This window comes from Camellia sinensis, chromosome 10 (genome assembly GCF_055761805.1).
Source record: "Camellia sinensis isolate YWXY chromosome 10, ASM5576180v1, whole genome shotgun sequence".
Lineage (NCBI taxonomy): Eukaryota > Viridiplantae > Streptophyta > Magnoliopsida > Ericales > Theaceae > Camellia > Camellia sinensis.
The window spans coordinates 103,288,929-103,305,325 of record NC_138970.1 but is presented as its reverse complement, the minus strand read 5'-3'; the positions used below and the strand labels follow the sequence as shown (position 1 = coordinate 103,305,325).

Sequence of the window (16,397 nt, the reverse complement as noted above, 5' to 3'; positions counted from 1 at the left end):
GGTGATCCGATCCCCTTCGACACAGACATGGATGAGTGGGAGGCCGCTCAGATTTACTTGCTGGGCGAGATGCCCCCTCTTGCGCGCCCAGGATTCACTAGATATTCATGGTTCGAGAGCCACTTCAGGGTTCAGCCGGCCTTGGTCGAGGAGGCACCGATGGCTCAGGAGGAGGTGGAGCAGTACGCCCGCAGCTTCCTCATGTTTCTACTGGGGACGACCATTTTCGCCGACCGGGCGAATACCGTGCCCCTCTGTTTGTTGAGCGTACTTGTAGACGTCACGCGGATCTTGCGCTACGATTGGGGTGGCGCTGGTTTGGCCACGCTGTACGGATACATGAGCTCAGCTTCCCGTGGCAGCGGACAGTTGCTCGAGGGCTACTGGCGAGTTTGGGAGGTACATTTGCTTCTTCTTTCTTTCATTTCTACTTTCCATTACCTGTACTTTGTACACTGCACACACTGCGGTCTGCTTCACACTAACTGTATACTGCACACATGGCACACATATACCCTACTTTTCACTGACTGTATACTGCACACACTGTACACTCTGCACAATACACTGCACAATATACAGCTCTGTGATTTCTGCTTTATTCTGCATTCTGTTTTATCTGATAAGCATATTCATACTTACTCTGTAGTTGTGGGTCTACGCCTACTTTCCGAGGCTCGTGCCAGTGCCTGACGAGGAGACCCCTCTTGTCGTTCCATTCTCCCGACGTTTCGATGTGAGGTGTGTGTGGAGACCACGGGAGACATTCATATTCTTCCGCCGTTATTTCGACACCATCACTCCCGCAGAGGTATGTTCAACTTTAGAGTTTATTTCAGTTTCGCTTTGCACTGTATTTTCAATAACAATAGATAACAAAATGCATGCCATTTATAGATCACTTGGCAGCCTTGGGCTCCATTGCCAGCTGGGATTCGGGAGCGATTTGCCGGTGCGGAGAAGACTGTCCGCATCAGGCTTCTATTAGAGGGCCCTGTTTGTCGGGCCTGGTACCTAGGTGAGCACTTCTTGCGCCAGACCCTAGGTTTGTCAGAGCAGATAGTTCCAGCCCCCTCCCTGAGCATATAAAGGACACCGAGAGGTTCAATCCCGAGCAGATGGCTGATTATACGATCGGCTGGGATTCGACACATTATATGGAGGCATAGACGACTACACAGAGTACGTCTGTACGTATATCATGCGGCCTTTGAGCAGTGGCTGTCGAGCTGAGAGAGAGAGACCGACAGCGCCAATGGCTGGAGCAGGGGTAGGGACAGGGACATCGAGGATGGCTCGAGTCCGTGGTAAGAGTGGAGCTCGGAGAGAACGGGAGGCTAGTTGGCCAGCACTACCCACGACGATGACATGCAGAGGGCGGGGTGGGGCGACTTACCAGATCCCCATCGCTCTTCCTCTGGCTGATCATGAGTTAGTCGGTTTCTACGACTTGCCTCCGGTATGTACTACTGCATTTTGCATTTTGCACCGTCATTTCATTTCATTTCGTTTGATATTCCGCAGAATATTGATACTTCTAAAACTTTTGCAGGCTTCCTCTGAGTACACTCGCCAGTCCCTAGAGTTGACTGCTTCGGTGATGGGGATGTTCCAGCAGAGCCTCGATCTTTTGGCCATGTACAGTATTCTGGTATGCTCTTCTGACCACGGTCTCAAACCATACATAAACTATTTTACATGAACTGATGCATTGCCCTGTTAACATAACACTTAATACACTGCCCTCACGGAATCTGATACACTATAGCCTACAGACTGTTCACAGCATTACTCACGACATTCATACACTGCACTCAGTCACTGTATTCTGTATCGTCATACTGCTCATAGCATTCATACTCTGTACTCATACACTATATTCTGTACTGATACTCTATTTTGTGTAGCATACTGATGCGTCTGCAATTTGTACTTTTCAGCCTCCATTCCTGATTCCCACTACAGGAGGTGCTCCAACTAGTGGCAGAGTATACCCCCGCACCAAGACGGGGCGCACTCATGTTGGGAGTAGCTCTCGGGCGCCAGTTCCGGATGACGACGAGTCCGAGGCAGAGGCAGAGGCAGAGGCAGAGGCGGAGGCGGAGTCATCTGAGGAGGAGACCAGAGATGGCACTGACTCGGGCTCAGATGACGGCGTTGATGATGATGCTCCTGGACCTTCGTCCAGGAAGAGGACGTGGACAGACCTCTAGGCCTGAGACCATTTGACATTGATCCAGATTTTTGCTATTTTTCTTCTTCTTATTTTGCTTTTCTTTTTGCTGGTAGCTAGAGTACCTTGTACTGCCGTAGGCAGGTTTTTGTTTTCCTCAAAACTTTGTACTTGAAAAGTGTTACATTGATACATTTCATACACTGGATCGCATTGCATCATATTACACCTCAATGTAAATGAGATTGATCTCCTGTCTGAAAAATCAACCAGATAATGGATCGGCCAACAGCAAAACAACTCAAACAAACCACTGCTCATTTAGACCACTCGGCTCGTAACACAGTGCTTGGTTTAATCTGCATACAGCCCACACAGCTCACAACTGATTCTGAACACTGCACATTCTGAACTCTGCTCATTCTGAACTTCATAGCCCATAACACAATATTCTTAGTTCATTCTGCACGCGGCGAAAACAGTCCAAATCTGAAAAGACGGAATACAAAGGTAGAATCGATAGAAGCTGAAACACACTCGAATGCAATCCGGAACCCACATGTTCACTGTTTCCAAGTGACCCGGGTTGAACCCCTACAGTTTTACAAAAGAACCAAACCTGTTTTACAGAAATGTGGAGAATGGCACAACACTCTGAGCACAAAACGATTTGAGAAAAAGGGTTTTCAACCAGGTATTGAGCCTACGACTGAACACAGTGAAAAAGACTCAATAACGAAAAACAAAAGGTAAACAACCTAAACACAACGAGACATGCTCGGAACCGACTCAAAGCAAGAGTTAAGGAAAACGAAACAAAAGACACGACACACAGACGCGTTATAAAAACGAGGGACTTCTCAGATCATGAGGAGCCAGTTTCTCTGGGTATTGTTTCCCACCTTTTCTTATTTGTGGTTCTCATATCACTCGGCCCTCAAGCTCTGTTTTTCTCTAAAAGCCTTTTCCTTACTCTTTCCCTCATCACACATCTCTCTATTCTTCAATCTCTCATTTTTCGTCCCTCCCCAAGGTGGTTGATGGATAAACAAGAGGTTGCGGGTTCATGCCCAATGCTATTAGCTCACAGCTATTTCCTCCTGTGATCTCTCGTCGGTGTCCCAGATGAGGGAATAGAGTATCTTGATCCATTTCAATCCGTGCCTCGCACTTGGTTTGATACCTCGTTGCTCGGAGGTTGAGAGAGCTTTCAGCCCTTTAATGACAGCTTCAGTTGTGTCCTTCTTGGCAAGTATGTTGGCAATGGGGGAAAGACAGGAAGCCTGACTCAACCGTGCCCCTAGTTCATCATTTTGGCCATTTTTGTTTTGGTTTCTACGAAAACAATTTTGACCAATATGAGAGTTAGATTAACATACTTGTGCGATTTATGATTTGAAAATCATGCAAGTCAGGCTATGAGCACTGAAAATTTTCCTTTTTTGGGTCTAAGAAAATGGTCCAGTTTTGGAAAACGAAATAATTTTCGAGAAAATGGTCAACCTTAGTAAAAATTCTCAAAAACTATTTTTTTATTGGCAAACGGCCACCACTCGACCGGCGTAGAACTTACTCTTGAGATACGCAACCTCGGATCGAAGGAAATGGAAAATTGCCCCTTGCTTGAAGCACACTGCATGGCAACGAAAAGTTGCCCCTGGTTTGAATGGCGACTCATGGCAACGGAAAGTTGTCCCTTGTCTGGATAACACCGCAGCATTTTGTAAATAGTCCTCATTAGTGATGATCACGACCGAACTCTCGAGCATGGAGAAGACGAAGATGGTCAAAACCAATATATGGACACAGTCACTTTGAAAGTGCGCTGGACTTCAGAATCAAGCTGCCTACGTATCCCAAACATGGGAATCAAGGATGATTAAAACCATTACATGGACTCAGTCGCTATGAAAGCGTTGGGGGTTGGACTTCAGGGTGAAGTTGCCTACGTATCCCAAACATGGGAATCAAGCCTTACGTAGTTCTGGCTTAGGTACACTCGCGTATTAACCCTCACTTTTTGGGCTCTAACTTTTGCCAAGGCCGCCCTTTGCGGGTTTTCAACCTTGCGAGCTTTATTCTTATTTTCTTTTCCATTCTTTTTATTCATTTTTTTTCATCTTTTCTTTTTCTTTTCTTTGCATTTTTTTTTCTTTTTTTGTTCTTTTTCTTCTTTTTCTTGCTCTAACTTTTGCCTGGGACGCCGTTCCTGGTTTTCGACCCAACGAGCCTCTCAAAGGGTAAAAGTGTAACAAGTCCATACCAAATGGTTTTAGGGTTTCGAAGCCATCCGTATCCAGGAAGGCGGCTGTTGTATTGACTTGCAGAAGGATCCATCATCGGCTCTTCGAGCACATCAGACATTTTTGCCCCTAGTTCGAAGGGTGCTTCTGTTCTAGCTTCGCAAGCTTCTTCTGATGAGGCCCGATCTTCTTGATCTGAATTTCTTGGCCTCTTGTTCGAGGGTTGCTTCAAATTTGGCCACGCAGGCTTCATGTTATAGTTGACCGTTGAACCTCTTGAACTAAGGTCCAAGGTTTGAAAGCAAGAGCTCAAGTCTCGAGGCTGAGAGCGGTCCTAAGCTGCACAATCTCAATAGCGATTCCACACAGGTCTTCGCAAGACCGCGCAAAACATTTTGTTTTTGAAAGTTTTTAAGAAAGTGACAAATCGCTCGCGCTGAAGATAGTGTGGAACCAATCTGGATCAAGCCAGAGTCCTTCTCAGTACTCACGTTAACAAACATGATTTCATTCATTAAGGGCTTAGCAGCCCTCTCTTTCTCTTAATTGATCAAATTTTTGCAAAACCCGAGGAATTCCTTCCTCTTCATTTTCATCACTGCAGTGTTCAAAAAGTTTTGAAAAACTTAGGTCAATGCAATGAGTTTGGGGTGCAGAAGAGTGAGTGAGATGCTCCGCCATTTCATTCAAATGCTCTGGCACAACGAGCTCAAAGTAGCAATAAGCATGAGAACATGATAGCCGCAGCTGTTTCATTCAAGATTTCCTGGTTGCAACTGGCTCCACAGCAGAGATAGACTCAAAAGAAAGCAAAAGGATAATTACAAAACAAAACGGTGTTCAAGGCAACAACCCCGGAATCACCTGACATTCTATACAATGGGACTGACTCGACATAATCAAGACAGACCCTTAAGCAAAAAGGCTGACTCGGGACAAAGAGACAGATTCAAAACAAAAACAAAGAACTGACTCGACACCCAAGCCAGAAATTACAAAAACTTCATTTGTAAATGCTCAACATAGTGCGTGCCAAACGCCACATCTGAAATACACCGAGCGCCGCCCGCAAGTGGTCCAACCCCCGATCACATGCTTGCAGTATCCTCGAAATCCAACAATTCAGTGGTGACAGACTTTGCTGAGGTGGGTGGGAGGATGACCTCATTGTCGATCAAATCTTGCACTTCGTGGCGAAGGCGGAAACAACCGTCGGTGTTGTGACTGGTTTGCTGGTGGCACGCACAGTACAAGGTAGCATTATGTGTGAAAGGAAGATTCTTCGGTAGAGGTCGAGGATCGAGGGGTTTAAGATGCCCCTTTTTAACCAGAATTTGAAATACCCTGGGCAAAGGCATGTAGAGGGCGTGAAAGACTCTGCGCCCTCGAGGCAGATACTTCGAAGTCTGAGGGTTCTTGCAAGATGTGCAAAAGGGTCGGCAGGTACTGCCTTGGCTTTCTGATCTTTTCCTGGTGCAGGGTTGGGAGCGGAAGGAACTGTTCTGGCATGACGGGGCCTATCCCGATCTTCTGCCTGGCTTGAACCGCCTTCGATTGGAGTGGGGAAAGCATCATCCACAACTTTAGTCATGATTGCGAATACTTGCTGCTTGTTCTTCCCCCCGGCTTTCAAAGCCTCGACTGCCCACAGCAGTTGCTCAACGGGATCCGCATCTGTTCCTACTTTATTCTTACCTCTAGCCTCAGCCTAATCGAGGGTTTGGGTTGCTACATCAGATCGAAACCCGGTTGTTGTTGGTATGTCACGGTCACAGCTTGAAACAACCTTAGGTTGGCTGAGTTCGATCACAATTCGCCCCAGTAGCGGAGGCTCTTGCGGTATAAAATTCCCAGCATATGGTGCAGCAGGTGGAGAAGCTAACATTCCATAGGCCAGATCGGCCACGGATCTCTGGAGGTCGCCGATCATTCCCATTAACTCAAACGTGGTAGGTTCACGAACTTGAAACATCTGAGGTTCCTAGATCGAGCGCGCAGCAGGCGACCTGGGCGGATGTGGTATTTCGACATTGGGCTCATCCTGCAAGATGGTTCCTTGGTCCAGTGCAACTGCCATAACCATGATTTCTTCTGAACTCTGCGTCATCATAAGTCCGTTAAACTGAACGGTGATGATGCAACCGACGATTGACGGATCAGACGTCTGCCTTGCCTCAGCGAAGGAGAACACCAAATCTCTAAACTGAAAAGGAAAAAAAGCAGTATTTCAGCCCAGACGGAACAGACACAGGCGTAGCTAAAAAACTGTACTCTACTACTGATCACTGTTCCCCAAAATCACTGTCTCAAAACTGAGTCTGATACCCGCAGATATAACTGATTCCCCAAAATACTGATACTGATGCCCTTAGGCCTGGTATTTAAACTTGCGAACTGATATGTGCGTTCCTGTAGAGATACATTCTAAAAGCACATAGCAAGTAAATGAGAACCAAAACACCCCTATGTTGGGGTAGGGTTTCCCTGTCCTATTTTGTCAGCAGCTAGGGTTTCACTACGCACGCAGCGGTTTCACACAACCTATAATCGGGTATGCAACCTGTCCCAGCTTGGAATGGTCACTACGGATTTCGATATGCACTAGGTCGAATGGTCAAAAAGGGTGCCCTGGTAAAACCGGGGTTTGTGTTCCCATACTAGCAGAGCCCATAACCGGTCAGCTTTATGGCACGTTTATCAAAACGAGCCTCCGGCAAACCGCTCAAGAATAGCAGATGGCCAACACGGTGTCCTAGGCGCACCAATGCACATGCAATGCAAAGAAACACATAAGTGTAGTCAAAACAAGATATCATGAGTTCGAGTAAAGTTCTCTAACTCCCTAGCAAAGTCGCCAGAAACTATAGACGTCCCCGAACGCCCCGAGAGGATGAGTCCCGTTCTGTTCGTCTTGGGCTCACTACAGTTCGGACTCTCAAATTGTCACGGTTCTTAATCTGAACCAAAGAGTCCAAATCCGGTAAATCATTTTGAGAAAAACAGATTTTTAGAAAAGAAGTGCCAAACATGGACTACTTTGCCAGATATAGAGTCGCCACCTAAATATTTTTATGGGGGGGATTTAGGAAACCCTGACTCATTTGCCTAAGGCCATGTGTCCGTCATCACCAAAGTTGCCTCGACTCGGGAACTTGGGTACGATTGGGGAAGGTCAGCTATGAGCACCCCCTCTCGCCCGATCCGAAGATCGGCCTCTACTAACCATGCTATCTTGCTTTGAAAACATTATGCGTTCTTATACCGGTTATTAGCCTAGAATTACTATGTGATACGTACAGCAAAACAAGTATAGACTAAATTGCCTAAGTCGGAGCAAAGCATCGCATTTCCGTTTGTTTGGAAAATGGTTTGAATTTTGCTACTCGCGAGTAGACTAAAATATGGATTTCGAGAAATTATCCCAATTCAAACAATCCAACCTTCACCCACAGGCATTCATGCAGTTATATCACATAAACATATAGCCACATGGTAAGCATGCTATCATGTTAACATTCACACTCATGCGAAATGCTAAAGCATAAATACTTATATCGTACACCGTGCCAAAACAGTGAACTAGTTAGTAATCATGCATGATCCTAGTTCATGTTAAAATGGCTAATGCATCGCATATAGAATGTCACTAGAACAGGCTCGTCTAATCTATGGATGGCATGTGAAATGCGACAGATGGCATGTATTCAAGTTAGATTTGAAATAGTTATGCAATTGGCATGATGCGCCGAGCCCGGTGCATGCAATACTGATAAATGATGCACGCATGCATAGCATAAGGTATGCTAAAGCAAATATACCCTAATGCTAACCATCGAAAGCTAATAAATAAAAGGGAAGAAAGACGTGGGGTTGGAAGACATGCACACACGCACCCACACTTATTACAGATTCGCCCTCGCTCGGAGGGACCGAAAGAATAATACAATTTAACTAACTATCAAGCTAATTAAATATTACAGACAATTAACTAGTTAAGCAAATTAACTAAGCTAATTAAGCAGTAAAAGCAGCCTCAGAAAGAGGGCCCAATGCATGCGCGCTCGGTTCCGCTCGGAAACCCACCACCATGCACAAGTTTGCCTCTGTTTCCCCTGCTCTGCTCCTCTGAAAATTGCACAACTCCTAAGGTATGCTCCACAGACACTGTGGATCACCACCGACCAAGTGGAAACCCCACTGTAGACGCGCCCATGGGCCCCACTACAGTTCGGACTCAATTTGTGTCACGCTTCTAAATCTGAACCAAAGAGTCCAAATCTGGCAAATCGTTTTGAAAAAATAGATTTTTAGAAAGAAATGCCAAACATGGACTGCTTTGCCAGATACAGAGTCGCCACCTAAATATTTTATTTTGGGGAATTTAGGAAACCCTGACTCGGTGCCAAAGGCCACGTGTCCGTTATCACCAAAGTTGCCTCGGCTCGGGAGCTTGGGTACGATTGAGGAAGGTCAGCTATGAGCACCCCCTCTCGCCCGATCCAAAGATCGGCCTCTACTAACCGTGATATCCGTTTTTGAAAACGTTATGTGTTCTTATTCCATTTATTAGCCTAGAATTACTATGTTATGCGCGCAACAAACAAGTATAGACCAAATCGCCTAAATTGGAACAAAATATTGCATATCCGTTTATTTGGAAAATGCTTTGGAATTTGCTACTCGCAAGTAGGCTAAAATACGGATTTCAATGAGTTATCCCAACTCAAACAATCCAACCTTCATCCACAGGCATTCAAGCAGTTATATCACATAAACAGCTAGCCTCATGGTAATCATGCTATTATGGCAACACTCACACGCATGCGGTATGCTAAAGCATAAAAATACTTACAATGTACTCCGAGCCAAAACAAAAGCTAGTTAGTAATCATATGCATGATCCTAGTTTAAGATGGCTAATGCAACAAATGCAAAATGCAACTAGAAATGGGCTCGGCTATTCTAAACATGGCATGTGAAATGCTACAACTAACACGTATTCAATTTGGAATTGAAACACAATGCAGTTAGCATGATGTGCCGAGCCTAGTGTCTGCAAGACAAATGTATGAATGCACGCATGCATAGCATAAGGTATGCTAATTTAAATATGCCCTAGTCTACCATCATAAGCGGGTAAATAAAAGGGAAGAAAGACGTGGGGTTGGAAGACATACACACACGCACCCACACTTATTACATATTCACCCTCGCTCAGAGGGACCAAAAGAATAATACAAATTAATTAACATACAAGCTAATTAATTATTACAGACCACCTAATTAATTAAGCAAATAAATAACTAAGCTAAGAAAGCAGTAAAGGCCTCGGGAAGAGGATCCAATGCGCGCGTGCTCGGGTTTGCTCGAAAATCCAACGCCATGCATAAGTTTGCCTCTGTTTTGACTGTTTTGCTTCTCTGAAAATTGCACAACTCCCAAAGTTGCTTCTCTGAGTGTTGTAGAACACCACCGGCTGAGTGGGATCATCACCGACCATTTTAATGTGGTCATCGACCATCAATTGAACTCTCGGCCAAACAATATTTGCCGATCGGCACTAAACACTGCCGGCAGGCCAAATCTTCCTGCTGAATCTGTTTTGACAGCAGTAGAGGACAGAACTTGGCATGGCAATGTATTTCAAGCAATGTATGCACCAATCACACCCCTTATCATGTGTCTGACTCAAAGGGACATGGTCTTCGATTCTCGGACCACCAATCACGCATTTCCATGCATGATGGCCCAAAGAATCAAGTGTGCATCTTGATATGGAATGCAATGCACATAATCAAACAAATTGAACTCAACCTCTATCATACTCACTTCAAGAGGTCAAGCATGCATACTCATGCAATGCAATCCTAAGCATGTGAACTAGCATACAACATGGCAATAGAATGCGAATATGCAAGTATGCAAGCAAACATATAGGGTGAGCACACAATCAAGCAAAGGGGACGGACTTAAACTAATTTAGGATGGCTCACAAGCATGCCAAAATCAGTGGCCGAAGTGCTCAATCATGAGGACCAACACACACACACATGCAAATGTTAATGGGCCAACATTTAAACATCAAAAGGCAACTCTCAAGCACGCTTGGAAGAGACTAAATATGGACTAAGGGCATGCAATGTAATCTCCAAAAACCATGCTAATGATGGTGCCAAACCAACTTAACCAAGACAAACATAGCGTAGAATTGGTCCAAGTACTTGAGGCTAGTCAAGGAGACTTAAACCATGGCTAAGCCAACCAAGCCTCACAAGGACAAAAGGGCTTAAAACAGGTTCAAGATAGGCCTATACCATGCAAAGGGAACACCTAGATGGCATCCAAGTGGCTTAAACATGGAAGCATACAAAAGAGGCTAAACATGGAGCATACAACACAAGCTTTTAAGGCATCAAAGAGGCATCAAAGGCATGCATGCAAGCATGTTATGAGAACTGAAATAACATGGTAAGTGGTTCCAAACCACTGAAAATGATGCAAGTAATGCACACTACACACTCACACACTTGGGGCTAACGATCCAAGATGCAAAGCGACTATGCAATGCATGTCTTGGTTGACCAAAACAGCCAAGGACAGACCTTAAGCATGGCAAGACAAACATAAAAGCTTCATAAAGCTAGGCCTAAACATGCTTGAATAAGGGCTCAAAACATAGGACATGTTAAGGCTAAAACAAGGCATTACAAGGCATGTATGCTAAGCAAGCATGGTGTACCAAAACCAACATGCAACAATGCTATATTATGACATAATAAGCATGAAAATCAGTCAAGGTATGGTCAAAACACACTCAAACTATATGCTCCCTCAAGAGGCTAAAAATGGCCCTTTTCAAGGACAACAGGGAGAGGGGATGGCCCTCTCCTTCCTAGGACCTCAAGGCACCATCCTCATCACTGAAATCCCTCAAGATTTTAGTGGTGAGGAGGCCCAAACACAATGGTCCCGGAGCTCAACCGAAATGGCACAAAACAAAGGCCAAACAAGCCTGAAGAGGGGTCAAACAACCCCAAAGCTTAAAACACCCTTAACAAACTATTTAGAGCACTCAAAAAACAAGACTTTTCTATGTTATATGATAAGCTCAAAAATAGATGCAAGATAGGCTAAAAGCTTTGCAAAGCAGGGGTAAAAAAAGGGACAAAAGTCTTACCCTTGTAGCATAACAGCAAATCAGCAACTTTTGGACCAAGGAAAGGCTTCAAATCACCCCAAAAATCACCTTCAAGGACCTCAGCTCAATAAAGGGAGTAGAGAACTAGGTGTTTGTATGCAAAAGTGCAAAAAAAATGCACTTTTGAGCACAAACAAGCCCTAAACCTTAGAGAGAGAGGGAGATTTTTTGCTCCTTAGGTTGTATATCTCCTCTTCTTCCTCTTGTATCTCTCTTCTTTTGAGAGAGTTTGATTGATATAGATATATCAATCTGCAGCCCCCCTCAAAAGTCCCACGTCCAGGCATGGGCTGGGGTATGGCCTGGAATGACAGCTGCCAGCTGTCTACAGAAATATCTGTTGAAAACCACATTTGGCCGGCCGGCCATCAAAGTGGCCGACCGGCAGTCAAATTGGCTTGCCGGCCATCACATTTGGCCGATGGCAACATAACACAGCCGGTGGCCTTAAGCCATGGCCGGTGGAGTGTAGGGATGTCCCAAAAGCCATTCCCTGCCCTCCAAAGCAAAAACACAAGTGTTTGGTGCAAAAACACAAGTGTTTGGTGCAAAACCAGACACAAAACGGTCGAGTCGAGAGATCCTGAGGCAAGGCGCGTAGCCGAGGCCTTTGGGAACTCAAGACGAACACAAACATGGATGATCACCGAGTGTTCAAGCGGTGATGTCCAAGTCTTGAGAACGGTCAAAAATGGGGTGTCTACACCCATCGACCATGTCCGAATGGTCATCGACCATTTGTTGAGCTCTCGGCCAGCAATAATTGGTCGGTCGGCACTCCATGTAGTCGACCAGCCAAGTCTTCCTGTAGTACATGCTTTGACAGCAGCAAAGGGCAGAACAAGGCATGGCAATGTATTTCAAGCAAATGTGTGCACCAACACATCCCTTATCATGTTTGTGACTCAAAAGGGTATGTTTCTTGATTCTCGGACCACCAATCGCGCATTTCAATGCGTGATGGCCCAAGGAACCAAGTCGTGCATTTTGATTTCAAATGAAATGCAATGCATAGAAACATACCAAAGGGCTTTCAACCTCTATCATGGCTTGATCAAGAGATGAAAGATGCATGCAATAATATGCAACCTAGACTTGTGAGCTAAGTGTGCAACATGAGATGCAAACAAGTAAGCATGCAATAGGCACACAACCTAAGCAAATAAGTATGCAAGACATGGAATAACTATGCAAGCTTAACCATGCAAGCATGCAAGGTGCAACATGGACAACATGTTAGGCAACTTAGCCAAGAGAATGCGTGCCAAATGCAAAGCGATTGAAGCATGCAACACATGCAATAGGCTAAGTATATGACAACACACAAGGTGAGCATGCGACAACATGCAAACAATGGACTTATACCAATTTGGGCAGCCCTATACTAGGCCCAAAACAGTGGCCAAAAGCTATGAGGATAGGACCAAATGCACGTACAAGCATGCATGTAAATAGACCAACACTTAAGCATCAAAGAGACAACTTTTAAGCACACTTAAAAGAAGATAAACATGGACACATAGCATGCATAGAAAGCTCTGAAAATCATGTTATAAAGGTGCCAAACCAAGTAAACGAGACAAGCTAAACATGCAACAATGGTCCAAGATTCAAGGAAAGCCTAAGAGGGCTTAAACCATGGCTAATTCAAACAAGCCTCACAAGGCTAAAAGGACTTAAAACAGGTCCAAGGCAGACCTAAGCAAAGCTAAGGACACACCTAGATGGCATCTAAGTGGTCTAAACATGCAAGCATACAAAAGAGGCCACACACGGAGCATAAGATGACAACCATGTAAAGCATTAAAGGGACATCAAATGCAATCATAGAAGCATACCATGAGGACTGAAATGATGCTATAAGTAGTGCCAAACTACTGAAATGATGCAAGGATGGCATGCTAGAGAGGTCACTGCTCAAGGCATACAAGAGAGTTTGCATGGTAGCTATACAAAACAAAGCATGGATGACTCAAATGACCAAAAGCAGCCCCTTAGCATACTAAAACAAGCATAAAAGTTTCATAAAGCTAGGCCGAAATCATGCTAGAACAAGGGTTAAAAACCTAAAGCATGTTAAGGCAAAAATATGGCATTACAAGACATGTATGCAAGGCAAGCATGATGTGTCTAAACCAAGTAAAAACAGAGGTAATACATGGCAATACAAGCACAAAAACAGCTAAGGCATGGCCACCATACACTTAAACAAGATGCTCACACATGAGGCAAAAATGGCCCTTTTCAAGGACAACAAGGAGAGGGGTTGTCCCTCTCCTTCTTAGGACCTTAAGACACCATGCTCACTACTAAAATCCCTCAAGATTTCAGTGGTGAGGAGGCCCAAACAAAGTGGTCCCGGAGCTCACCAAAATAGCACAAAAATAGGGCCAAACAAGGCCTAAGAGGGGTCAAACACCCCCAAACGACAAAGCAACCTTAAACAACTATCTTAAGCACTCAAAATCAAGAATTTTATTATTTATATACAAAGTCTAAAAACAGTTGCAAGATTGGTTAAAAAGCTATGCAAAAATGGGGAATAAAGGGTGAAGTTCTTACCCTTGATGACCATCTTCACAAACAATGTTCCAGTTGGTTCTTCAAGCTTGAATCCACTCAAGAACACCAAGAACAGCTCTCTGGCACCTCAGTAGCCAAGGTAAGGTGTAATGGTGGGTGTTTGTGTGCAATAATAAGACCAAACACACACTTATACACAAAAAAGAGAGAGATATAGAGATGGGGGATATGCAAACCCTAACCCTAATATCAAAGCCCTCTGAAAAAAAATTGTAACCCTAATGGAGGGAGAAGAGGCTCTCTCTTATAGAGATTCACTCTTGCAAAGCTTCCAAAACAAGCTAAGCAAGAGTGAAATCCCTCCATACACGTGTATAGAGGGGAGCAAAGTGTATGCCAGCTAGCACAGCTGGCATAAAAATATCTACAAAAGCAGATGTACAGTGGTCGGCCAGCCAAAAATGCTATTTGACCAAAAAAGATGGCCGGTTGATCACAAAGAGTGTCGATCGGCTAAACATTTGGCCGATGGCAACAAACCAATGGCCGGTAGCTTCAAGCCATGGCCAGTGAGGTGTGGGGATGGCCAACAAGCCATTCCCTGCCCTTCACAGCAAAAACACAAGTGTTTGGTGCAAAACCAAACACAAAACAGTCGAGTTGAGAGATCCTGAGGCAAGGCGCGTAGCCGAGACCTCCGAGAACTCAAGACGAACACAAACAAGGATGATCACTGAGTGTTCAAACGGTGACGTCCAAGTCTTGAGGACGGTCAAAAATGGGGTGTCTAAAAGGAGCTAGAACAAAGTGCATGACCATTGTTTTTGGTCTTCCTCTGGTTCGTTAGCACCAGCAACAATCCAACCATGTGCCGACGCCAACTTTACCAAGTATTTGTTATTGTAAAAACATCTTAGGTGCACAAATTGTCCCCTCCCACCATTAGTATTTGCCATCACCACTTCGTATTTTGTGTATGGGCTCACAAACTCCTCTCTAGAGAATTGGACAAACTCATGCTCCACACCATCTTCATGTATGTAGCGCAAGTATTTGCCATCTTAGTTTGATTTGATCACCACAAACCTTGGCAATGCTACTGTCTCTCTTATAAAAGCGTTGGATTTGGGTTGCACTAATGACAGCGGTTCCCAATCGATGATTGTGAAGACATCGCATTGTTCTTTGTTAGGCTCTGTGGTTGCTACGAATAAGCATGAACTGTGTACGGTTATTACCCTCCATAAGCATGCATAGTGGCCGAGCTGGACGTGACGTAATCGAATTGTTTGAGCAATAGATCCAATTATTGTTTAAGCAGTGTCATAATCACTTACGCGGCGAGGCTCAAATAAGGTACATGACCATTTGGATTGGTCTTCCTTTGGTTCGTCAGCAGTGGCAACAATCCACCAGTGGTTGGGCGACCATCTTACAAAGTATTTGTTGTTGTAACAGCACTTTATATAAACAAGTACATTCCCATTACTACTAGTTTTTGCCATCTCCAATTCATACTTTGAATACTGACTAGAAACCTCCTCTCCAGAGAATTGGACAAACCCATGCACCTCCCCATCTTCATGTATGTAGCGCATGCACTTGTCATTCCAATTTGATTTCAGCACCGCAAACCTTGGCAATGTCATGTTCTCTATTGTAAATGCTTCGTCTTTCGGTGGCAAAATTAACAGTGAGTCCTAATCAGTGATTGTGTAAACATCGCAGTGATCTTTGTCTGGCTCTGATGATCCTGCACGTAAGCATAAATCAGGTGGAGTTGCTTCCCTCCATAAGCATGCATAGCGGCTGAGCTGGACGTGACGGAATCGAACTGTTTGAGCATTATCATTATCATCATCATCATTATCTGCGTAAAGGGGCTCAATAAGGTACAGGACCATTTGGATCGGTCTTCCTCTGGTTCGTCAGCCCCCCTGCAACAATCCACGGGTCGTTGGCCGACTTCCTTACAAAGTATTTGTTGTTGTAACAACATCTTATATGCACACATCCCTTCCCACTATTAGTCCTTGCCCTCCTCAATTCAAACTTTGCGTAATGACTAGAAACCTCCGCTCCAGAGAATCGGAGAAACCTATGCAATGGCCCATATTCATGTATGTAGCGCAAGTACTTGTGATTGTGGTTTGATTTAATCACCACCGTTCCTGACAATAATGCCATTTCCTCTCTTGCTAACATTGAGGATGTCAGTGTCGACAACACTGATTGACAATCAATGAATGTGTAGATATCG

General features: G+C 44.6%; 1 protein-coding gene across 1 annotated transcript in view; it reads right to left on the bottom strand.

Annotated features, from left to right (window-relative positions):
- LOC114298726 (uncharacterized) overlaps positions 1–15,786 on the bottom strand; it is a 52,488-nt gene extending 36,702 nt beyond the window's left edge. The window contains exon 1 of the mRNA XM_082890315.1: positions 15,471–15,786. Within this exon, the coding sequence (XP_082746441.1) occupies positions 15,471–15,786 (316 nt within the window). The remainder of the gene's footprint in view (positions 1–15,470) is intronic.
- Positions 15,787–16,397: the final 611 nt, after the last annotated feature.